The 25000-nt window shown below is 40.8% G+C and overlaps 2 protein-coding genes and 1 long non-coding RNA gene across 9 annotated transcripts in view; 2 read left to right on the forward strand and 1 right to left on the reverse strand.

Annotated features, from left to right (window-relative positions):
* Positions 1-6068, forward strand: part of LOC138056743 (uncharacterized) — a 10058-nt gene extending 3990 nt beyond the window's left edge. For 2 of the 4 annotated variants that reach the window (XM_068902615.1, XM_068902616.1), the window contains 5 exons: positions 853-936; positions 1248-1317; positions 3429-3764; positions 5313-5530; positions 5847-6068. In XM_068902615.1, the coding sequence (XP_068758716.1) occupies positions 3680-3764; positions 5313-5530; positions 5847-5975 (432 nt within the window). In that variant the 5' untranslated portion in view covers positions 853-936; positions 1248-1317; positions 3429-3679 and the 3' untranslated portion in view covers positions 5976-6068. The remainder of the gene's footprint in view (positions 1-852; positions 937-1247; positions 1318-3428; positions 3765-5312; positions 5531-5846) is intronic. The other 2 variants (XM_068902617.1, XM_068902618.1) reach the window with 1 other exon arrangement.
* The window catches only part of LOC138056741 (uncharacterized), a 42941-nt gene extending 21401 nt beyond the window's left edge, over positions 1-21540 (reverse strand). The window contains exons 1-9 of one of the 4 annotated variants that reach the window (XM_068902611.1): positions 21412-21540; positions 16200-20064; positions 15568-15745; positions 15074-15359; positions 14269-14519; positions 13675-13903; positions 10288-11621; positions 7985-9094; positions 6176-7686 (exon numbers count right to left, since the gene is read on the reverse strand). In XM_068902611.1, the coding sequence (XP_068758712.1) occupies positions 6709-7686; positions 7985-9094; positions 10288-11621; positions 13675-13903; positions 14269-14519; positions 15074-15359; positions 15568-15745; positions 16200-19990 (8157 nt within the window). In that variant the 5' untranslated portion in view covers positions 19991-20064; positions 21412-21540 and the 3' untranslated portion in view covers positions 6176-6708. Of the gene's footprint in view, positions 1-6175; positions 7687-7984; positions 9095-10287; positions 11622-13674; positions 13904-14268; positions 14520-15073; positions 15360-15567; positions 15746-16199; positions 20065-21411 lie in introns of those variants that run through there. The other 3 variants (XM_068902609.1, XM_068902608.1, XM_068902610.1) reach the window with 3 other exon arrangements.
* Positions 21541-21601: 61 nt separating this feature from the next.
* Positions 21602-25000, forward strand: part of LOC138056744 (uncharacterized) — a 9474-nt gene continuing 6075 nt past the window's right edge. The window contains exons 1-3 of the long non-coding RNA XR_011133526.1: positions 21602-21855; positions 23164-23373; positions 23922-23991. This is a non-coding gene — a long non-coding RNA (uncharacterized lncRNA). The remainder of the gene's footprint in view (positions 21856-23163; positions 23374-23921; positions 23992-25000) is intronic.

Genomic DNA, 25000 nt, shown 5'->3' on the forward strand with positions numbered 1-25000 from the left:
ACATAAAGTTAAAGGTGTCACTGGTAAAGCATTAGAATTGGGCATGAAACCAATGCTTGAGAATTGCCATCAAGCCTTAGGAGAATTGCCTCAGTAAGACTTCCACCTATGTATCATCTGTGGTTGCTCAAGGTGACTGATGCAGGCCCTGGGGTGGGCATAACAATAGTTATTGCAGAATGCAGTTTGAGTATAATTATGGAAATGATAAGGTACAGTGTACCTAGAATTTCCTAGGGCACAAGGGGACTCAAAACAAAATGAAGCAGAACGGTTCTATGCATGCTTTGTTGAAGCTGCAGTGGAGGAATTTTAAAGTGTTATATATTATATATGAGCCTCTTCATAGGTTATGGGTAGAGGAAGTTAGCTATCTTTCAGCATGGGCTGTTGCAGAGGAAGTGTGTCTTACATGATTCACAAGCACGATGAGGTTTTGTTTCAGCTTACTTAGTGGAACAAAATTAATTGAAACCTCATTTTCCACAATTGTGATTATCTCAGGCAGTACCAGACAACCCCAAGGATTCACAAGAGTTCAGTGCCTGGTTGTGGTTATTTTGCAAAGCTTGAGGCACTTGAACAGATCATAACAAAAAGGGAGAACTTTATAACAAATTCAGAAAAAAGGAGGATTATTTGGTTTTTTAAAAGAAAATGGGTTCACCACCATTGGCAACTCCATTACCTTTCCATGACTTTGACTAACTTCCTCATTTCCATTATCTACCACTGTGAACAACACCTATGGATGGTTGCAAATTTGATGATTTTAAGCTCCAACCTCAAATGAAAAGAATGTTCCACGAAAACAGATTGAATGCTTTTAAACATGGTCCATTCTTTATTTAGATTTCTCTACAAGTAACAATAAACAAGACTCAATTATTAATTTGAAGAGGGAGAACATCCTAAAGTGTCACCATAACATGCTAGGTAGGTTCCCGAGAAACTTATATACACTCCAAAACAAATTTTAAAAATCGAAGTTGAAAATTAGTTATTAATAATTATTATTTGTAAGGAAAGGGAAAATCATATTCTGTAAAGAAGAAACACTCTAAGATTCAATGATCTCATTAGGCGAGGTATTCCACTCATTAACAATTCTGTCAATTATGAAAATAATTCTCATTTATCTTTTTAAAAATACAACGGCACTTTTGAATTTAAGGAAATATAAAAAAGCTTTTTGCCTGATCTTATTCATTTCAATGGCCAACATTTTTGTTTAATTTTCACTCAAGGTGGAGGACTATAGATGCAAACCTAGATGCCTAGAATGGTCACAGAATATGGAGGAATAGGGACACAGAGGTAGGAAATAAACTAGCATGATATCACCATAAATTATTCACCTTCGGTGAAGAAAGCTATGACTTTTAAGAAGGAAAGTGGCAGATTTGATAATGTCACAAATTAATAATGAGTTTAGTGGATGGAAAACACATCATTTTCAGTTTATACTTTTTATTGTTTTAACATGAAGGAAAATCATTCCTATAATCTTTAAAAGAATAGGACCAGAGAAACAGCCAGATAATCAAGATGTAATGTCAATAATAATAATTATTATTGATCATGACAGGGTATTTCACACTTTTTGCTCTTGCACTTATCTTCACAATAAGTACTTAAAGTCAACTCAGGTGGCGGCTATTGAGTTGCCGTATCTATGAAGAAAGTACATGCACCCATGATCTTAAAGTACTTGTAGGATTTCAATGAAGGCATCTGGGTCCAGTTACTCAAAGCCTGGTTAACAATAACCATTGGTTAAGAGGTATAAAAGCCTGTAGGTTTCCATGGTGTTTAACAATGGTTAGCGCTAACCATGCTTTAATTAAGCAACCCAGGCGTGGACTTCCGTGTGTGTAAATTACACACACATGTAGTTATTTAATTTATCACATTTGGGGGAAAATTGCTGAATGCTGATTGGCTGAGACAGAGGGCATTTTCCTTAATCACAAGGGCACTTTTGGTAATCAAGAGGGCATGATTACTTGACCCTGATTGGTTAACAGTTACTTATCCAGAGTGAGCGAATTTACAAGAGAATCTTTTTCCCATGCATAAAATAAATTTTAAGCTCAGTTTCTGTTGACAGCAGCGATTAATTGAATTGAACTTTAACTGAATGGGAGCGTGTTGATTGTCATTTGTCATGTAACCGCAATATGCCCTCTTCAGTTAAGGATAAATATTTCACTTGTATTTTCAAAGTTTTCCAAACTTCTGTCGTCGCTTCACCCGTCCAGGGAGGGGGAGTAACAATAGTCTCAGTCGCTTCCGCAATTTACCCTTTCGTAAGCAAGCGATGCCATTTGGACAAGACTTAAAACAATTTTCATTGTTAAGTTTATCGTTTGGAAATGAGGGAAAAAATACATAATCTACGACCAGATTAGCAGCGTATGTCACTTAGAATAAAAAAAAAACCTAAGAAAAAACCTAAGAAAAAAATTAGGAAAAAAAAGTAGAAAACGCTGATCGAACGATGTCAATCTCGATTCAATGGCTTACGAGAAATTGCATTTAACCTCTACACTACCGAAGCAACAGCTTCCATGGGGAATTTCAAAGTATTTAAATGAAGCCAATCCTAACAATTTATTGAAAGCTAACCAAATAAAAATGCTTGGTTACTAAGAATGGCATCGACCGTCAAAAATGGCATCGCTTGTTTACGAAAGGGAAATTAGCGTCGTTTCCTGCTACAGAAACCGGGTTGAGCTCCGGCCGTCCAAGCCCCAATGGCCTGTGTGCATGATTGCTTTTTTTGGGGGGGAAAAATTGTATTCTCTATTTTCGAATTCCCCATAATACACTTTGTTTGCCCCCCAAATTTCGCATAAACCATTGTTTTTAAATGCTCTTGGGAATATGCAGTGTCCCCAAGAGCATTTGAAAACAATAGTTTATACAAAATTTGGGGGGCAAACAAAGTGTATTATGGGGATTTCAAAAAAAAAAGAGAATAGACCTTATTCACGATGGCCACTATGTTGGATTTGCTATTATCGTGCAAATTAGCTACACACTTCTGACAGGGGCAAACAACACAAGTTCGAGAGGTTTTAACAAACATATTAGCCACACAGATGATTTGTTTCACGTTCATTGAATGTTTATCACCTAAGTAGTAAAATAGAATGATTACACAAGTTACTTCGATGTTTTTTTTAGTGAAAAATGAGCAGATAACAAAGTAGAAAGTCAAAATGTCAAAGGTAATCAAAAGGTATAAAATTATCATAAAAAGGTACTATTTGCCTTTTTTCCAATAATTGCCCCACTTCCCCCAGCATAACACATGGCTAATTTGCATGACAATTTGAAAACCAACATGGCGGCTATCGTGCATCTTTTCAAGAAAGGTCACACACTTATGTTGTATTTGTACAATGTACTTCTTCTCTTTGAAGATGTTGTGAACAAGTCAGTCACTTCAGGTGACTATGAAATTTGTATACAGTGGTTCCAACCGGAGCATGCACAGGATAGTCTGAAGCCAGTAGATCCAGAAAGTGCTTCGAGTCTGCAAAACGTACTGTTTCTTTTGTACGCATTGAACAACAAGGCTCTAAACTTGGCTGCAAATCCAGTTTCCAGCCAAGTCAAGGCTGGGTTATGTCGCGTGGAAGGCGCTCGTGTGCATGCCCTTTATGAGAAACTTATGGCGACGTTAGAGACCGCTGAGAATGACCTGATCCCTGTTCAGACCACGCAGACGGTGGTTGGAACAAATGAGCAGAACAAGGGTGAGTTTACACTAGTAGACGTTTAAATTAATGCAATGCAGTGAGTTTGTGGGAAGCATCATACATTGAAAATCCCTGCTAAGATGCAACTGTAGATGTTTAAGGGGTAATGCGCCCGTGAGAAGGATGGGAAATTAGTTGCTTGGCGACGGACGAAAAGACAACTGAAAAATCAGACTCTGATATTTCAGTTGTCCTTTCGTCCGTTGCCTAGCAACTAGCTTCCCATCCTTCAGCATGAACGAAAAGAAATCCTGAAGCATTCAAGCTTGAACGATATTTGGACATACATACATTTTATTTATTTGCCATATATTTAACAAATCGAAAGTGGTTCAGCGTTGTCTGTACTCTTATCGACAACGATATTCGTCATCACAGTGGTCAAAATGTTGTGTACTCACGAGGCGCAGCCGAGTGCGTCCACAACATATGTTAAACCATCGAATAAGAGATTTATTATTCCACTATACAAAAAGGTGTTATTTTGCTTCAATTTTATTTGGTAAGAGTGTTTCTAAAAAAAGTGCATCATCTGTCCTTCAGGGCGCTTGCGAACGATGTAAACGGCACAGAAAGCCAGCCAAATGTCCTTTATTAGATTGTATAAACGAAATGACGAGAGACAAGCGATGACAAGCTAAATTCTCGGGCTTTGTATCGTGTTGAAAACAATTTCGTTCATATTTGCTCTGTTCTACAGTGTAATACCGTCTCATATTTTGCTCATTCTCTTGACCAAATGTGGTAAAATGACGTAATAGTGGAATAATAAATGTAATTACAATATGGACTCAATTGTAGTTAATTTTGACCGCGCACGCGCACATACACACGCATACATTCACAAACAGATATTAAATGATTTAGTCAAGTTAATTACAGCCTTGCTAACGTTAATACTTAGTGAGAAGAAATTCTTCCAGCTTTCTTTTAAAAGAAGCGGTGGAGGAAGAACTCGTTACATCAGAATTCTGCGAATTATAAAACTTTGGACCTTGAACGTAAATTGAAAACTTTCTGGAGTTGGTGTTCTGCACAGGGGCAAGCGAAAAGACTGAGCATTCCTAGTATTATAATTATGGATTTGACTATTCATTAAAAAATGGTTATTGAATTTGAAAAGGAGTGTAGAGTTCTTGAATGGGCCAGTTGAAGAGGGGGATAGATAGTGTAAGGGCAGGAGCCCATGAGTAGGAGTCTCCATGTGCACTATATCCTTGAGTCAACCTTTGCCCGTATCTTTCTATTTTTAGAACCAATCCTTCAGCAGGAGACTGACATTTACATTAATTTACATCAATTCGCACAATTTTCGTACATTGTTTTTGCTATTTTTGTCTCCGTTAGACAATGAATTTATTCTGATTGGCTATTTTAAACAGCGCGTGCATTGCCGAACAACTCGTGGCGTTCTAAAAATAGAAATATACGGGCAAAGGTTGACTCATAGGGCTTGTGTGGGGGAGGCAAGCTCCTACTGATGGGCTCCTGGTAAGGTTTGCTTAGTATGGCTAAAGTATTGAACTTCTTTTGTCATTCTCTCAGCCCGACCTGTAAGACAAGATACTGGTCAGTTAGCAGTCCCTGGGAACGCAGACCAAAAATCAGTGACAACTGGTGCCACAGCACGAAAAAAGAAGAGCATGGGCATAAGGGCTTTATCGGGCAAACAGAGAAAGGACGACCACATAAAGGCCCTCTTGAAAGAGCACCTTAACGAAATCCAGTCGATACTCCAGCCACAAAAACCTGTTCCTGTAGAGGTAAGAGGTTACAAAGGATCGCTTTATCATTTATGGGTACCCTGTGACGTTATCATTCTTTTGCCTTTTAAGGTATGTCACAGGACAGTCAAACTAACGTTTGAACTAAGGGAAATGCTCATGCAAATGTACCGTCACAGCATTGTTGTGACCTGCGAGATGACCTCCACGCAGTCCACAGAATGTAAAGTCGTTTTAGAGGTTATTTTTGTTGCTGCAATGACATCATGTTTTATGAGTTAACGTTGAAAAATAAGGCATCCAACCGTCTTCATTGTCCTTTAAGTTTACAATTTGTTTCTATTTTTGTTTGCAGGATGTTTCGTTTGAAGTCAATCTCTCAAATGTGGCTTGTTTGAAAGCGATGTTTGATCCAACTCTAGGAACTATAGGAAAAACAACGGAAGCTTTTTATACCTGGCTTTTATCTCTGCTGGAAAATTAATTACATGCGTATACCTTATCACTTAAACTAACCCTTGTTTGCATTAGTCTGGTTTATTGATTTTTAAACGTGAATACAATTTGCGTTACAGAATACTTAGTTACTGATTTCTTTCTATTCTGAGTTGAGTACCATTGCTTTGAGTATCTTGAATCGACACCTGAAAATTTCCCTAACTTCAAAATAGACCCATACTTCTCCTTAATTCGGTCGTGTGCAAAATATGTTGGTTTTACTTAGGGCGCGTTCGATTGACCCTATTCCGGAATAAGAATACTTGGAGTGATGACTTAAAACGGTTTGCCTGGCGTTTTGAAGCAACAAGGATAATAAAGATATGTTTAAAATAGCATTTTAGCAGAAGTTTGACAATTTCATTGTGAATCCCCGTAAGAAAGAAGGATTTCTAACTTCTATTGCATATATTCCTATACCATAATTCGTTCTATCTAACTCAGCCTTAGTTTCCTGGCGCATTTCAAGTGACATGTAGAACTTGAAGAGCTATACCTGCCAACAGAATTTGTGTGTGTATATATATATAGTTTCGAGATTAGGTGTACTTCAAGCAACCACCCATGCATCGCATTAAACCAAACAACCTCCTATTTTTTTTGCGGTAGCACTATTTTTGTTGTACTTTAACTAAACTAAGTCACAAACCCGCCACAGATGTCTTTACAAAAAAATGTTTCACTCGAAGCATTCATTAGTGAAGCATTAAAACGACTTGTTAGTCCCACTTGGATACAAAAGACGATAGATTCAAGGAAAATGTCCACACTTCTCGGAGAAACATCGTAATAGTGTCCTTGTCTGTTAAATCCTTGGGAATCACTGCTTTCAAGGACACCTCCCATCGAGTGCTCACACTCTCAAATTTTTGCTGAGATGGTCTGGAATATTCAGTAACCTTATCAAGGGAGACCGTCAAGTTGGGCATAAGACCGTTTGTGAACTTCGTAGACTCAACACTTCGAATAAGCCTCACGTTTTTCCACAAATCTTCCGGGACTGAAAATGGTGGGACTTGATTAGGGTTTAGAACACATCGGTAGCGTTCGTATTTGGTCTCCGAGATGTCTTTCGGTTGCAAAGTACTCCGAGACTGCAGTAGAAAGCGTACATCCGTTTCCCAACCATCCAGTTTGATGACGTCATCATCTGCATGATCAGGGCGCTGTTGCCATCTCCTCTTGACGTCAGTCATGAACCAACGTAAATTGGGGAACTTGATTTCAATGAATTCAAGTTTCTCGTCGAATCGAACGTAAAATTCAACGCCATCGTCGTATGAGCAAATGTCGACAATATGTTTCTTTGTCGGGTTTGCTTCACGGTGAAAGCGACTGCGACGGAGAAATTCCTCCACTTTGTGTGGTGAGCGCACTTCGGTGAAAAAAGAACTTCTGGACGGATTTCCTCGTTTCTTCTTCTTTTTATTTTCACCGTCTTTGACAGTTCGTTTCGATTTCCGCCGTCGTCGGCGTTCTGCACGTGCTTCCTCTTCGTCAACATATTGTACCTGTCCGGGCAGGCGCCTAGTCTTCAGCTTATCAATCTTCCGTTTGTTTGTCCGAAGCATTGCTATGGTAACGGATTCACCGTCTTCCAACAATACATGGGGTACACTGAACAAGTAAACTCTCCCAAAATGAACAGCAAATTCAAGACATCCATGAATTTGGGGATCGAAGTCTCTTTCAAGGATCTTAAAAAGAAAAAGCAGAACTTGTTTTGTTCGCTGGAATACTTCCAAGCAAGACGAGGTTGATGTAGGCTAAAAGTAAAAAGTCTACAGTTTCGTCAAAACTTTTGCAAGTTAAAAAAAACACTTTTCTCATAGGGTTTTGAACTCGATCTAACAGCGTGAAAATTACTGCTACGTCACGTGTTAAGCCATGTATCTGGCATAAATGCACTAAACACATCCTTATTACAAAGAAGACAAAGTGTCTCCACAAACCCAAATCAAACAGTTAACGGAAGAAAGGCAATAGAAAAAATACCTTGAGTTGCTGGAAAAATTTCTCCGTGAAGCATCTAAATGGATATTCGTTATCCTTAGGTTCTGTTACAAAGGCAACATGCCGCGCAAGCCTATCATGGGTCTGGTGACAAGGGCCATCGTATGGTGTGAGACTCACGTGGTCGTTTTCATTCCGACTTCCTTCAAACAGAAGAACACTTGCGCCTTCCACGAAGCATCCACTCATTAGAGACACACGGTCACGTGACGCTTGTAATGACATTTTTTCCAGCTCTTTCTCCACCGCGCGAATTGCCGGCTCGCTTCCTTTCACCTCCAAAAAGGCGGAATAGTAAGATCGCGGGAAGCTCCGTCTGATTATGACGCTCTTCACGCCAGTCTTTCTTACTATTTCTTGAGCTTTACTCTTCTCGACGCCAGCCACGAATTTTGAAAGTATTGGATTCAAGAAAATTACTCTATAGTCTTCAGAACCGCTTATAGCAAGCATGATTTGTGCGTCTCCATACAGCGCTAGCAACTGATACGCACGGTGCATGTGTTCTTTGACCTGGTCCAAGTGCTCTTTGTCCAAAACTTCTGAAAATTTATGCTTCTGTAGGATGCCACTCAAGGCATCAGGTACTTCCTTTTCAAAAGTGCGTTCAGTTGTCTTAAAAAACTCCATCAGTATTTCTCCAAGCTCAGCGGGGCTTATTTCTTCTCGGGAGTGGTTGTCATTTCTGTTCTCTTGTGTGGCTTCTTCAAGAAAGCCGACCACTTTTTCCCACTCCATGCATAAGTGACCATCAGTCTTTTTTCCTTGCATGATATCCGACTTCTGCGTTGTAACGTAATCTGCGTTGAAGTTTTGAACATGCATCTTGCGCATACACTGAAACAGAAGCAAGCAGCTCAGCATGTTAAAGGTTTTACCACCATCCGCCTTGTTGCGTGACATTCCTGTAACACAACACCACCGCTTAATGAGGCGCATGATCAACAGAAAAATCGGATAGGTCTTCAAGTAGCTTGACAACAAAATTCCCACTGTTAGACTGTGCGGGTTATAACTCAAGTGGCAAACGAGGTTGGAGGGGCAGTTGCTCCCAAATATTAATTTCGTGGTTGGCCTTTTGCAGACAAGAACCTAAAAATCAAATAAAGCAATGCCTTCATTACATGGAAGGATTACGTTTTTGCAAACGTTGGCCGTGTAGCACTCATATACGAACAGACTTAACTGATTAGAGTGTAATGTGAAGTGCTAAGTTTCCACCCCATATGAACCATGTGAATTGAACCTTCGGGTTAGATCACCGCTGCTCTGCCGACTGAGCTACAAGGTCAGCCGGGAGCAGGCCGTGGGAACTGAAGGTCTTAAAGTCACGGCAATTGTGTGGGCCCATTTCCATCAGTAGGGCTAACGCTCACATGGTTCATATAGGATGGAAACTTAGCACTTCACATTACACTCTAATCAGTTAAATACCTTCATTACATGCCTAGTTCCCCTGGTGCCCATCAGTTTTCAAAAGATCGGACAGCACTTTATGTTAAAGTTACGATCCGCGTATTTTACAGAGCTCCACATTGTCTTTGTTCACCAGAGCGAACAAATTGGTACCCGAAGGGAACCTCTTTGAGTAGGACCCTGTAATGTGAGCCGTTGTGACTTGTAAAAGAACTTTGTATCATACTTTTTACCTGTTATTGGTACGTTTTCGAGATAAATAACTAATCCTTCCGAAAGCAAGTTTATACGATAAAAAAAGTTGCTCGTTTTAAGGATATGAAGAAAATTACTACGACATCCGAAATATAAAGACCAAAAACGTTTTGGGGCATTTCCAGACTTCCGGAACCTCGAGGGAGAATCCTTGGTTTTCATCCACGTGATGAGACGGCCATGTTAGTGTACAAAACAATAGAAAATGGCCCCACATGTTTTTGCATAATAATAGAGTCAAATTCCCAAAAGACATTTTACTGTATTGTTCTGTAAACCAACATGGCCGCCGTGACGTCACATGAAACCCCCAATAGCACTGGAAACCAGAAAGGTGATATTTTCGACAGTGTAGCAGCTCTCGCGAGCTACCCATATATTTAGATTGTAGCAGCTTCTATTGTTTTTTAAGTCTAAGTCATTGTTTCAGTTGTTTAGTCTTTCCATTTCGGTTTGAGTAGCATGCAGATCAAATTTTACCTGAACTGCAGCGCCCTGAAAATGCAGTGGACGATCATCTACACATTCATGATCGTTTTGACAATATTTAGTTTTGCCTAACAGCAGGGAGAAGATTGATCTTGTAACTTAAGGCAGAAAAATGACAGACGTACCGGGAAATTCGTTTTATTAACCAAGCGAACTTCGTAGAAGAGATTTCTCGGCTCTTCTTCCTGTTCTTCTTCTTCCTTCAGGCGAGGTACAAGAGCTTCAAGTGCCTTTCTTTCATCTTCAAGAGAAATCTTTCCTTTTTCTAAATGCTCCCGGGGATGGCAAGACGATTTCCTAATTTGCGTGTCCTGTGACATAAGACACAGATCCAAATCTGACTCGTGATGAAAGAGAAGCGTAGCTGAGGAACCAGTCATAGTAACGGATAGGTTGGGCTGGATGCGCTTCAGATGACGAAAGACTGCGTCTTTCGTCCTTATTCTCGTTTTGAACTCGTCTAGTAACCAGGTTTTCTCTTCGATGAAGAGCCTGATGAGACTCTCACCCACTTGGGTTCTCACATCAGGGGTTTGGGACGGGCTGGGTCTTCTCCGGTGCTTTTTGATTGCCAGCATGACGTCGTTGACGAACCAAGGCAAGCCAAGCAATCGCTTCTGATGGACTGGCTCTAAATCATCTGTGTGATCCGAATGAGTGTAAGCCACGATATACCAGGCCGAACCTTTAAGAAGCATTTCATCTGTGATGGACACGTCATCCAATTGCTCTAGTCCGTCGACATTGAACTCCCTGAAAAACTGTCCTCGGAAGTAAGACCGCATCGAAAATACTAACTTGCCCACTATTTCTGCAATTTCGGTTTTTTCCTTCCGCAAGCGATTCCGAAGCTTCAGGAAGCAACCCGTGAAGACTTCTGCCTCCGTTTCAATGCCGTACAAGCGCATTAATCCTTGCATCTTATCTTGATATTCTTGAAACATTTTTCTGGCTTCGTCAAGAAATCTGGCGTGGCCCTGTAACAGAAACGACTTGTCCACGCGTAGTTTGAGACTGTGCTTCTCCGATGCCGTATCCTGAAATTTCCTGCAGCGTCTGTAGAGCTTGCCTAAAATCTTCTCTGATGGATAGCTTGGTTTATCGGCCTTCATCATGAAATCAGGATAGCTTTTAATATTCCGTTTTCCCGGATTTGGCCACTTTCCTGTTTTGGGTGCGTCAACAGCTAAGGAATGCAGTTCTGCGAGATGAAGACAGATCTCAGATTCAATTCCATCTTCTTCCTGATCTGCCAGAGCCTTGTGTGCATTGTCAATCACGCCTAGCTGGTCAGAGCGGATATAATCAACCACAAACTTCGTCATGTCGGCTGGTGTGATTGGTCCATCCTTTTCCAACTTCGGAATAGTTGGGTAATCCATTGGCGGGAAATTCGGTTTCCTTGGTAACAGGCGTTTGTCCCAGCAGACAAAGTATAGATCCCCATCCAAATCACCACCTGCAGTGGGAAAGAACGCTTATCTTAGTATCTCTGCCGTCTAAAGCTTTACCGATCATATTACTACTGTCTGCACGAAGGCTGTTTAAAGAATAGGAGTAATCATGAGACTAAAAAAATCTCATTCCAGCAACGGCCAAACTACAGCTCTATAAAGCGGCCATTTTACCACACTTGACGTATTGTCATTTGGTCTGGCATTTCTGTCGAGGAAGCGATACACGCAGCTTAGAAAGAATGCAAGAGGGCTAAGAGCAGCATTTAAGGACAAGCAGTCAAACTACAGAGCATTATTAAACAGGGCAAAAGTACCCACTTTAAAGTGGTACTATGACGAAAATCGCATCTTTCCTATCTAAGACATTTTGAAACATAGAAAAGTAAACTGCGTGAGAAGAAAAATGCTGTGTCCTTTTTTCAAATATCTCTTTTCGTTCCAGAGATATTCGAGTTTTTAAAATATGCAAATTAGCCAAGTGATGACGTCATACACTCAACCAAATTTTGTTCAAATATGATGAAAAGAGATATCTCAGCCAATTTGAATCAGAAATTTTTGATTTTTTGCAATAAGATTCTACTAAATGTTCTCCACAATATTAGCTTAACAGTTCTGTTACCATGGCATCATACTGGGTTCCAGACCTCCCCCATATTATGGGCTTTTCTGGCCACCTTTGGCGTTCCATTTTGATATTTGCTAACAGCACTTCATATGCATGATCCAGCAAGCATATAGATATGTTAGCACGACTTTGTGGCCCTGTTTAACATTTTTCAAGCTGAAAATCACTAACATATTGAAATCAAGTGGGTGGGGACTGGAAAAGAGTGATTTGCCATGGGAACATAATTTTTATAGCTATAGGTGTGTTTCCTGTAGAACTATTAGACTACCAAGTTTCAATGGTCTGCGCTGTAAATTGGCCAAGGTAGCTCTATTTATATTGCTGGTTTTCACTCACGTGATCGACAGCCATGTTTTTCAACGAAAACAAAAGGAAGCGTTTGCATAATAATAGAGTTAAATTCCCGGAGGCCGCCTTTTCTTTGTTTAGGGGCACCATCATGGCGGTCGTGACGTCATGTGAAAACCAAGAATACTCAATATAATATTGGGTTGAGTGTATGACGTCATTAGTCATCTCGTTTGCATATTTTACCCACTTTTCAAACTTAAATATCTCCGGAACTAATGCAGATATTTGCAAACGGTAAATGGAGTTTTTGTTCTTTCATGGAATTCTATGTAATACACTCAAAAAATCAAGGGGTAAAAATCATATTACCACTTTAAAAAACAGGCGACTACAAGATACAGTTAAGAGGTCCTCTCACCCTCTATTAATGGTCACCTATCAATTTCCCGAAATTTGCTTCCCATATTTACTGTAAATTTGACCTCGATTAAACGGTCACCTCTATTAAGCGGACGCGGTCACCACTTGGATTTCCCAAATGACTAATTTTATTGTAAATCACCTCTATTTAATGGTCACCTAATCAATAGGTATATTTTTGGACAGGAAGATAAGCGAAGCGTGTCCAGTTTCTTTCGCAGCTCATCAAATGCAACCTAAGCATTGTATGAGTAAAAATACACGTCGAAGTCCTCTTTTATTAGTTTCTGTTGCAGCCAACCACAAGAAAAACTGTCACCTTCAAAGTGATACTCGCCGAAGGCACCTCAAGGCCAAAGCCACCACCTCTGTTTACTCGTTTCCCTTTGACTATGACCTCTCCTCTGTTCGTAGGCCTCTTTAAAACGTTGGTCAACCAATAACTTCGAATTTGTCAGTTAAGTTATTTGGATGGATGGCGCTGAGCACACGACTATAAATGAATTTTTCCCTTCTTGTTGAATAAGACGTCTAATTCTTCATAGCGCAAAACGACTTCATTTGGAGTGACAGAACTAGGATGTGTCCTGGAGCAAAGGGCAATCAAAAAAGCTTGTATCGGGAGCGCTTTAAAATCAACTTCAAGATGACAATGACGAGGTTGCCCTACATGCGACGTGCCTATGTAGCGCATAGCAAAACGCATAAGTTACCTGCCATTTCGTTGGGGTGGGGTCGGGCCCCGTATCTTGGGAACACAATGCAGTCCACCAGATGACTGAGCTCTGACGCATTTACAGCCTCGAGTTGACGAACATCTCCCGGATGTAAACAAGGATTTCTTGTCACCACCACCGGTCCCCTGAGAACAATTCTCTTGTTCAGGTTGAACTGTTCCTCTCGATCGGAACGTGTTGAAACAGCAGAATACTGAACAAAAACCTGAGGTTGAGAGACAAGATTAATTTCTCTTTCATCCTATGTACTAAGCATTGTAAAGTCAACTTACAGAAATCTACGATTTACTAAGCATTCCCGCCAGTACAGCGCCAGTACTAACTGTGAACCAAACAAACCTTGAATTACTTTTAGTTTAAAACGTTGGCAAGCAAAGCAGGATTGCCACCGGCTGTCGGAGTGAAACAGATTGATAGTGCCATTCATTTTCTTTAATTAGAATTTCAAACGGTCGTTACTGGCTTTGTGTAAACCTTCCTATGGTATGGTATCCGAGGTATTGTATGGTATTTGCCTTGGTTATCATCAGTATAACTTTCTGTTTGTGACTACGTCAATAATCATCCAACCTGTCCAGGTTTCAGTACACCAATCTCGTCCATAACGCCCATCATCAAACGCGCCTCTCCCAGTGGTAGACGAATGCGGGCTCGACTAAGAAGCTCGTTCATGTCGTTCCTATACATGGCGACCAATAAGGATTTAAAAAACGGTTCAGTTGTCAGCGGTATCCCTGCATTGGATATGCTGTGGTAGGTCACCCCTATTTTGGCGCCAGTCCCCAGCAAGTCGATAGCATCACTTTCACTAACCAGCATACCTAGAAAAGAAATAAGCAAATGATAATAGACCTTTTTGCAGATACGGCGGCCATTTTGATTTCTATTATTTTGAAAGCCATTATGGGATGCTCAGGGGGCAAATACATCGCATCCCATAATAGCTATTTGAAACAAAATAATCAAAATGGTCCCCGCATCTGCAAAAAGGTCCATCCCACTTATACCCCGCTGTATATCCCCAATGCAAATTAATTTTCGCGGAAAGTTTCTTAAGAAAAGGTAGCGTTAACTCACAAAAATTTGGTGTAAGATAAAGGGACAAAAAGCGCTAAAGCGTTTGGATCTCATCCTTGTGGTAATTTACCCTCTCCACCTCGTTGATAACAAATTTTAGTCCAAAGGATTCCTCGTGATGGGTCAAAGTAAGAATGCAGATTTTGAGACCGAGTGCGGGACGTTGAACGTTCAGGGGGAAAGATCTTAACACGACCTCTGGAGGATTGCGTACTATATGCGGCAACAATCAAGTTTAATTTTATTGGATGATTGAGGATTTGTGACTGCCAAACAACTTTAAGGGTTCTTCTCCAACCTGCCAGCTTGTCCAACATATCCTTTTGTAAACTGATGAACACCTCATCCGGGACACCTCGATTGGAAAGCAACATGATGACCTGGTGATTGAGATATACGGCCTGGGGACGAGACGTCAGCAGTACTTCAAGCCTGCGATGCAAGCTTTCAAATTTTCGCATGCTTGGACGAAGGAATACTCGTTTACCATCGATCCTGGGGTCAAGCGTGAGAACGCCTTTGAAACCAGCGAATCGGATTTGAAGTGCAGATGGCGTGAAGGACTTTGCGATTTTCTTCACGACCTGTAATGAGAAAAATTTTGAATGATGACTTCGTAAATGATGTACAAAAAAATCAGCTATCTGTCCCGGATTTGCTTCAGTTTTAGACCAAACACTTAACTCTGTGTTTGAGGTTGAGTAGTGTTTTTGGGCGAGTACGATCAGTGGATTAGGAGTTGCGATTCCTTATTGTATCATAGCAACTTTTTGGGTTAAAAATGAATCAGACCTCTGTGACAAGCTGTTGTGATATTCTGCCCACTCCATCAGAAAACGTGTACTCCTGGTCAGTGGTCTTGACATCTTCCTCCACGTCGTGCAAGACGCCTTGACTTATCTCAACGCCCACGGTGTCAATTGAAGTGGAGAAGCATTGTCCCATACGAGCCATGAACGAAGCCACGCACCTGAAAATAAAGTCGATGACCTTTTCATTTATTTGAGAAAGAATGCCGATCGCAAATCTGAACTGTTTTGCATTAATAGGGAGCCTAAGCGCGCGCCATTTATCAGCCGAGGACGGCAAAATAAAGTGAGCTGTTTTCGTTTTTAACTTGTATTGACACTACCAAATTTATATTTCCAAGTATCTTTTCACTATAAGGGACAATTAGTTTAAGAATCTAGGAGAAAGTACTGTCCTGATATGGCTAAATATAGAGGATCAGGGTCAGTCAATGACGATCTGCAAAAACGGCAACCCAAAAAGATACGAGGATTGCACGTGCGTAATCATGGACTTGAGGAAATAAATAGCTGTGATGATAAGCGCATTCTTTTTTTTTTCATTTACCTTCAAGGACGCACAAATTAAATGCAAATTTCACTAAGTCACGATAGCCATTGGTCTTTTCATCTTACCTGATTTTTGTGAAGTCTCCCATCCACCTCCTTATGTTATCCGGTCGAAGCCTGGGTTCAACAAACCAGCAACTATGGTTGCGAAGCTGACTGTTTGAGGATCCTAAGAAGCGAAACTGCTGACCAGCTATTGCTAAACCTTCATCCAAAATGCGGTTGATGTCATCAAGCAGTAGATCCAGGCTTCCTCCTCCAGCTGATAACTTCGACAGGTTTTCATCGCGGATGCTGACGCACAGGAAGTTGTCTGGGTCGTAATGTCTGAGTACGCGGTTTTTCACCATAACTTCCGGTGGATAAAGCAATAGCCTCGTTGGAGTGATAACCGCGCGTTTGATCAAAGCACAATGGCTTGGGACGTGCCTTCCCTGAATCCAGGATGTTGATGGATTTCCTTGGTTCAGTGACGACTTGATAGCCTTCTCAGGGTCACAAAACTTGTCTTGTTCCAACGACTTTCTCAACTGGTCTAATACTGCGGTCATCTCATCAGAGGGTTTGCTTTGAAGGAGGGTTCCAAAATTCTCAGACAGTCTGCTGCGTACGACCGGATGCAATGAGATGACACTTTGGGAAGCGTACCTGACATCAAAAGGAATGTTGATTGGCAGATCCACATTTGGAAGCCTGCCACAGCTTTCCTTAACTCGGCAATAAAAGGCTTTCTTTTGAAATCTGTTCTGGATAACAGCCAGAAATTGCATCAAATTAGTAGATTCGTTTGAGGGCATTGCAAAACAAAAAGTCAAACATTGACCCCATGCCCTCTCACCAGTAGGGATGTCAGAAATTCTTTCCCAAGACATTTCACTATCGAGAGGACTCGATCCCGAGCGATGACGAAAATTCCTGATCTCGTCCGGGTATTCTTCATCAGTCGAATAGCCTTCGGTACTTTCTGAATCTGATGAGTCGCTTACAATACCGTCGTCGTCATTTTGCGGCATATTGCCATTGGCTTCTGGCTCATCGCCTTGGAAAAGGCGCGGCGGGTGTTTTGCAGTGAGAAAAATTCTTTTAACACCTGCGCCAACGTCATTATACACAAGTATGAATTCTTCAAGTTCGTCGTAACGCAGTTCGAACTTGTAGAGCTGTGTCTGCAAACGGAATCTCACTGTTAACAACTTGAGGCTGTGGTCGAAATAGGTGTTAACATTTCTCAGGCTCGGTGCTGTAGGCCATTCGCACTGAAAATGGCAACGAGTTACAAGAGTCCCGAGAAATAAAGAACATGCTGATAACTGGTGAAGAGACTCGCTTGCCTTGTGACGTTTCTTCGGCAGAGAGGTTTGGAGCCACACGGGAATTGGTTCCTCGTCTGGGTTCGTCAATTGTGAGCACCAAACGTTAGCCACGTGACAAATGAACTCTTCTTTGGATTTGAACTCTTTGTTGTCCATGTCCTCGCTTGGTTGTAGGTCAAAGGTCATACACTCACCGGCTGATGAAGTTGACTGAGCAGTGTTCAAGGACTTAACTTCGAAGTGGCTCTCCAGGAAGTCTATTACACGATAATTAAACCCTTTAAGGTTTTGCACAGAGACAGAGATTAAAGGATGGTAACGCTTAACGCGAACTTCTTCATCGGCTTCCTCTGGTAAAGGAAACAATAAACTTGGCTTCCTCGATTCGCAGCAGAATTTCTCCGCTTGAGACTTAATTGCTTTTTTCTCCATTAATCTCCTTACAGCTTCTTTCATGTTTTCCTCCTTATGGATCACATCTTGGGCTTCCTTTTTCTCGCTTTCATCACAGATGACGACAAACTTACTGTCGGGTCGCCGGCTAGCCCGCCCACGGGTCTGGACAAAACCCCGCAAGGTAGCCGCGCCCTCAAACCGCACGACCAGGTTACACTCTGGGACATCAAGCCCTTCTTCAAGGACACTGGTACTGATCAGGAGTTTTGTCAGGCCAGAGTTGAAATTCTTTAACACTAGCTCTTGCTCGTCTCTCCACGTCATTCCATCATAGCTCCCCTGGCCATGACCAACGAAGGCTTTAGGGTTCAACGTTTCTGTCACTTGTGGGATAGCTTTAATCTGCTCACATACCTTATAAGCCGTCTTACGCATGCTCACGAAGATAATGCCTCTAGAAGTTTCATCGTCCAGAGAGCGGTAGACAAACTGTCTAACGTGTCTCTCAAGGATGCTGTATCTTTCTGACATGCTGCTTCCGTAGATCACAGGGTTGACTAAATTTCTAACATGTAGAAAAGTGGCATCATAAGTTAAAATACTTTTCAAGACGCCATCTTTAGGTGTTGGTGCACACTGTATACGTTGGACGCATTCCTTGAGGCATTCTACGGCATGCTTGCAACCAAGAACTTCACTCAGATCAACAACTCCAAGCATTTGCATTATATGCTCCCCAACTATGAGGGGTTTAATTCTTCGTTTGTCACCATGGCAATTGTCAATCAATCTACGCATAGCACCTCTAAAGTTAACCGAAAATACATCCACCCCATGCAGCTCAAGACCGTGGGATCCCTGTGCGTTGTCGATATGTGTGTTTCTTAGGTGATGAATGTGATCCTGTATGACACTCTTGAGGTCATCGTTCATAGCATTTGCCACCTCGTACGAAGTCTCAGGACTATTTACATGGGGAACAAGATCTCCAGACATCATCGGTGTCGATATATCACATTCCAGGTTCTTCAACAATTCTTGAAGTTTCAACAACGTTCGTTCAGTTAACAGCTCTCCAGCTGGAGATGCAGACAAACCGAGTACGAGAGGTTTAAACCTGTCTGGAATGTTGTGATAGAATTGCCCCATGATCTTGTTGTATGGATGGTTTCCTTGGCAATGATGAGCCTCGTCAAAAACCAAGACGGAAACATCGGAGAGTCGGATGATTGGGTCAGTTTGAGTGCACGTGGCTAAAAAATTCAGAAAAATCTGATGGGTCAAAACCAAGATATCTATTTTTCCACTTGCAAGATTTTTATGCACATCCTTCTGTTGTTCAGACTGTTCAGGCTCCATTCCACCAACCAAAGATCCCACTCTTAAATCTGGCAACTGCTTCTTAATGTAAGCACTTTGTTGGTAAACCAGCGGGATTCGATCCACGAGGAACACCATCAGTTTGTCTGGATTAAGTTTCTTCATACAACTAAGTACCATCGCTGCAATCAAGGTCTTACCTGAGCCGGTGGGAAGATACACCAGCGTGTTTCCAAGCATTATGGAAAGGAAAAGCTCTTTTTGATAATCTCGTGGCTTCTGACGCGTCAAGGCATTTATTTCCCGTGAGGTGTGAGTAAGCTCACTTGCATCGCAGTAAACCATGGGTAAGCTTGGTTGGAAAGAGGACTGTGCACTGGTCACATTGTTTGATATAGTCACAACTTCAATGCCACATTCCTTAATAAGTCTTTCACGGACCTTAGACACTTTTTTCGCTTTTATCTTCTCACCGCAGTTGTTCTCGATATACACGTTTTCAAATTTGAAACATATAAACTCTCTTGATACCAGTTTTGTCACTTTGCCAACAACCACAAGGCAATTATGATTTCGACAATGCAGTGTGTAAGGGCAGCGGTTTTGAGAGCTTTTTCCATCACCTGAATTTTCTACTTTGATAATTGTTTCATAAGCTTCATTCTCTTTGCCTTCTTTTACCGCAAGGTGCGAAGGTGGCTCAGTTGGTAGTGTCGTTGCTAGTATTAGGATTTCCCTATCAGCCAGCTTTGAGTGACAGTTCCCACAACGAAGCGTCACCCCACGGGTAGTCATCCAGGATCGGTAGTGTGGAAACATTGCTTTCATTTAACTGCCAATGACCCAAAGAAAAGATACCTGAAGACCAGCACACAAGTGGTTAACTGGAAACTGGTGTCACACTGAACAATGAAAAAAGAACAAGATAAAAGAGAATAAATAGCAAAGACAAGAGTGAACATAGAGGTCAAACAAGATACTCTTTGGCCGAATGAGCTAATTCATTAAGGTCTATCTTAGAAGACGGAACCCCTAAAAAAATGACGGGGATCCTCCTAGGAAAATTTCAACAAAAACCCTAGAGGAGGAAATTGGACATGAAAAAACGCATAATTGGCGTTAGCATATGCATCACTGCCATTGTTTTCTTAAGCCAGAGGAACGTACGCACAATAAATTAGCGCCCTGTATGGAAATCTCGCCCTTATATTGATGTCAATATTACCACATTTACGATGTTTAATCCTTTGCCTCCTGAAAGTTAGCCAAACTGGCGGTTTTACTTGTCAATCGGGGGCCACTTCAGAGGTGAAATGGTCTAAAATTCAAGGGCATCCAACGAGCAAATTTATAAGCCAAAAGCCTTTGAGAGACATTTCTAGGCTCCTTGTAATGTATAAAGACTGTCCATAGAGATGTTTTTATCACCAAGAAGAATTTGACCTGTTCGAATATCTTAGCTGAAAATTCAAGTGTCCGAAATTTTTAGGTAATGATATCTCATGATTTCAGAAATTGCTAGCTGAGAACTGCCAACCGAGCCATTTGCTCATCCGAAACTGCTAGGTGACCTTTTTAAGTGCCAAAAGTTGCAAAAATACCCTTTCCGAAAACGTAAGGGACCACTTTTCCCTGGTTGCGAATTTTTACATGTTTTTTAGTACAGAAATCTGGAGCTGTCTGGCAACCTACAGCTAAACCTAGAACCGAAATTCTTAGAACATTTTGACTCTCGCGAACAAATTGTACACCGACGATTATCGTTGGGTGCCCCTAAAAATTGTGGATTTTTTCGATATTTCATTGTCTTCAGTTGAGGCGTAATATATAACCGGAAGGTTGCACTACCCTGGTGTTAAAGTAATGAAAACCATAGCGCCGAGAAACTAAGTGTACTTGTATTATTAGCCCGTTGCACAAACACCCTCTTGCTTGGATATCAAATGTGGCTTCTTAACAATCTCACAAAAAACCACCTGCCTTTAGTGTACAAAACTTCGCAGTCTTCTCATCAATAAAGCAACTTAGATTCGCTAACCATGGGCAGTGACAACTTGTCTAAAAGCCAAGGAAGTTCTCCTTTTACATGCTTATTTCTTTCGGGAGCTTGCTTCGTACTTAAAGGTAGAAGACATTTTAAAACGCATTACGTCTGTTGCAATTATCTCGGACCAAGCGAGACGTATTGGTCGAATTAAATGAGCTTACTTCAGTATGTTTTCTCTTAATAGTTATCCATCTGCTCTTACCTTAGTTTGTATTTCATTTAAAAGTAAAAAAGAATGATTCCTCCTTCAAGAAATCCATCAATTAATACTTTTCAGTATTTGATCGAAACCTCTTTCAGCTGATTTTCAACAACTGAGGGGAGTATCTTGTATTTTTTCCCGGAAATTAATGTCACGCAAACGAAGTCACGTGGGATTTCCCGAAAGGCTTGTCGCACGCGACATTCGTGTGTTTTTGTTGGCGGACTTAAAAACCTTGTCTTCATGCTATTTGTGATTTAATATAATAACGAATTGATGCGTCCTTTTATCGCCTTTTGACGTCTTCCGAGCTAATGGAATATATTAGGAGAAAAAAGGGGGGAACAAACGTTCTCCCATCGTTAAAGAAGATGCTTTTCTATGGGAGAGAAACTGGACAATTTTGAAGAGTCGAAGTCTGGCATTCCCTCATATTTTCGTCAGGTAACTTCAATTCTTAATCGTTATCCTTTAATATACAGGTTTTGTGGCCACACATTTGGCAAGATTTCAGCACGGTCCCTACTTAATTATGCACACGCTCCTTTGTATGAAAACAATTGCGGTAACAATTTTCGCGCATCTTTTAGGTCTGCGTTAGGGCCGATTTACACGGTACGACTTTGTCGCATGCGACAACGGCTTACGACAGGCCCACGACATGATTTACAATTGTTGTGTACGTCAGAAAAAATGTCGTAACATGTTTTAAAACGCTGCGACAATCGTAAGTCGTGTCGTAGGCCTGTCGTGAGCTTCGTCGTGACAAAATCGTATCATGTAAATCGGCCCTTATGCACCTATCAATGTAAACCCCGTGGGGGGGGGGGGAGTGCGGGCAAGGGGCGGGCATTTGACCAAGGAGCAAAAATTCTGGTCAATTTCCCAAAGGTGGGGCAGCATACCTTCATCAAAATGTAGTTAGAAATCCCCACCCAGGAGCAAAATACCAATTGAAAGACAAGCTATGCACATACCTTTAATAACTTTAATGACTTAAACTTGGTATGAATCTAACAACGGCATCATCGGCACAAAAAAGATTTGGCGTTCTGCAAAAAACATATCAAAGAAAAATTCCTCTTAAACTCTTCTACTGATATACCTTTTTAAAAGCATAAATTAAAATCAGAATAAAATATATGCCACTATTATAAAACACTTCAATGCACGGAGGAGACTTTGCGCTTCTATTGAAATATATCATTGTTGTTCAGTATCAAAAGCCACTTCTACCACAGCTACACACTTCAAAGTAGGAACGTTCGAAAAACATTTTTTAATAGACTAGATGGCCTATGAAGTAGCAGATAAACATCGATAAAAAACTCACCTTCTCCGAAACCCACGCCATTCCAAAGCCAAGAAAGACGATGCCAGGTAACCACGCTTTTATCTTGGTTCCAGTCTCTCTGCCAAAAAAAATTAAATGTCCAGACCCCCGAGCAAAGGTACTCGTTCAAACCTCCCGCGGAGGAGATGGATTTTGCCGTCAAATCCCCACCCCTTGCCCGCACTCCCCCCCCACGGGGCTTACATTGATAGGTGCATTATTGCGTTAAACTGTGAGGATTTTCCACACATGACATAATGCTTTGCAATTTTCGTGGCCCTTCCCTTTTCTTTAAGTGTCAAACACATGACCCTCCCTTCTCAGACAAAACAAAAAGTCGTCCTTTACATTTCCATTTCCATTTCCATTTCCATCCCAATTCTTACATTTTTGTTGACTTTCGTTTGTTTCCTGTCAAGTTATTCACAAGGATTCACATGGAAATGACTGCAGAAAATGCACTTATGGCGAAGGTTAGGGGTTGGAGAGAGACACTGGAGTGTCTTAAAGTTGTAGCTGTTGTGGCTGATAGTCCTCCTTAAGAGTAAAATCTATAAGTGTCACTCTTGGGAGTGAAAGGGTTAATTTGAAGAGGGAGAACATCCTAAAGTGTCAACATACCATGCTAGGTAGGTTCCCGAGAAACTTATATACAGTGCTGGAAATAACAGTCGGTGATTGGACATTGTCCGACCAAATTTTGAAAATGTTCGGCCAATTTCACATTATGATCGGACACGATGACCGACCATGTCACCAGCACATCTTGAGTCTTCTTCAAGGTGTTGTCAGTCAATAAATTATGTCCGGTCCAATTTGTCAAATGTCCGACCAAAAGGAAGATTTGAAAGGACACATGTCCTCTGAATAAAGAAAAATTATTACCAGCACTGATATACACTCCAAAACAAAGTTTAAAAATCAAAGTTGAAAACTTTGTCATTAATAATTATTATTTGTAAGGAAAGGGAAAATCATATTCTGTAAAGAAGAAACACTCTTAAATTCAATGATCTCATTAGGCAAGGTATTCCACTCATTAACAATGCTTTCAATTATGAAAATAACTCTAATTTATCTTTTTAAAAATACAACGGCACTTTTGAATTTAAGGAAAACTTTTTGCCTGATCTTATTCATTTCAATGGCAAACCTTTTTGTTTAATTTTCACTCAAGGTGGAGGACTATAGATGCAAACCTAGATGCCTAGAATGGTCACAGAAAATGCAGGAATAGGGACACAGAGGTAGGAAATAAACTAGCATGATATCACCATATTCACCTTTGGTGAAGAAAGCTCTGACTTTTAAGAAGGAAAGTGGCAGATTTGATAATGTCACAAATTAATAATGAGTTTAGTGGATGGAAAACACATCATTTTCAGTTTATACTTTTTATTGTTTTAACATGAAGGAAAATCATTCCTATAATCTTTAAAAGAATAGGACCAGAGAAACAGCCAGATAATCAAAATGTAATGTCAATAATAATAATTATTATTGATCATGACAGGGTATTTCACACTTTTTGCTCTTGCTTTTATCTTCACAAGAAGTACTTAAAGTCAACTCAGATGGCGGCTATTGTGTTGCCGTATCTACATGTATGAAGAACGTACATGCACCCATGATCTAAAAGTACATGTAGGATTTCAATGTTTAACAGTAACCGTTGCTTAAGAGGTATAAAAACCTATAGGTTTCCAAGGTATTTAACAATGGTTAGCACTAACCATGCTTTAAGCAACCCAGGCGTGGACTATACATTACACACACATGTAGTTATTTAATTTATCACATACGGGGCAAAATTGCCAAATGCTGATTGGCTGAGACAGAGGGCATGTTCCTTAATCACAAGGGCACTTTTGGTAATCAAGAGGGCATGATTACGTGATCCTGATTGGTTAACAGTTACTTATATCCAGAGCGAGCGAATTTACAAGAGAATCTTCCACATTAAACTACTCTTTTTCCCATGCATAAAATACATTTTAAGCTCAGTTTCTGTTGACAGCAGCAATTGATTGAATCGAACTTTAACCGAATGGGAGGGTGTTGATTGTCATTTGTCATGTAATCGCAATGTGCCCTCGTCAGTTAAGGATTAATTTCACTTGTATTTTCAAAGTTTTCCAAACTTCCGTCGTCGCTTTGCAACTCAGGCAATTTTGTGAGGACTTTGGAAATACATGTGAAATTATTACTTAATTGTCCTTGGGCCCATGCAACTAACAACATCTAGGTCCACAACCT

The sequence above is a fragment of the Montipora capricornis genome, chromosome 7 (genome assembly GCF_036669925.1).
Source record: "Montipora capricornis isolate CH-2021 chromosome 7, ASM3666992v2, whole genome shotgun sequence".
NCBI classification, from domain to species: Eukaryota; Metazoa; Cnidaria; class Anthozoa; order Scleractinia; family Acroporidae; genus Montipora; species Montipora capricornis.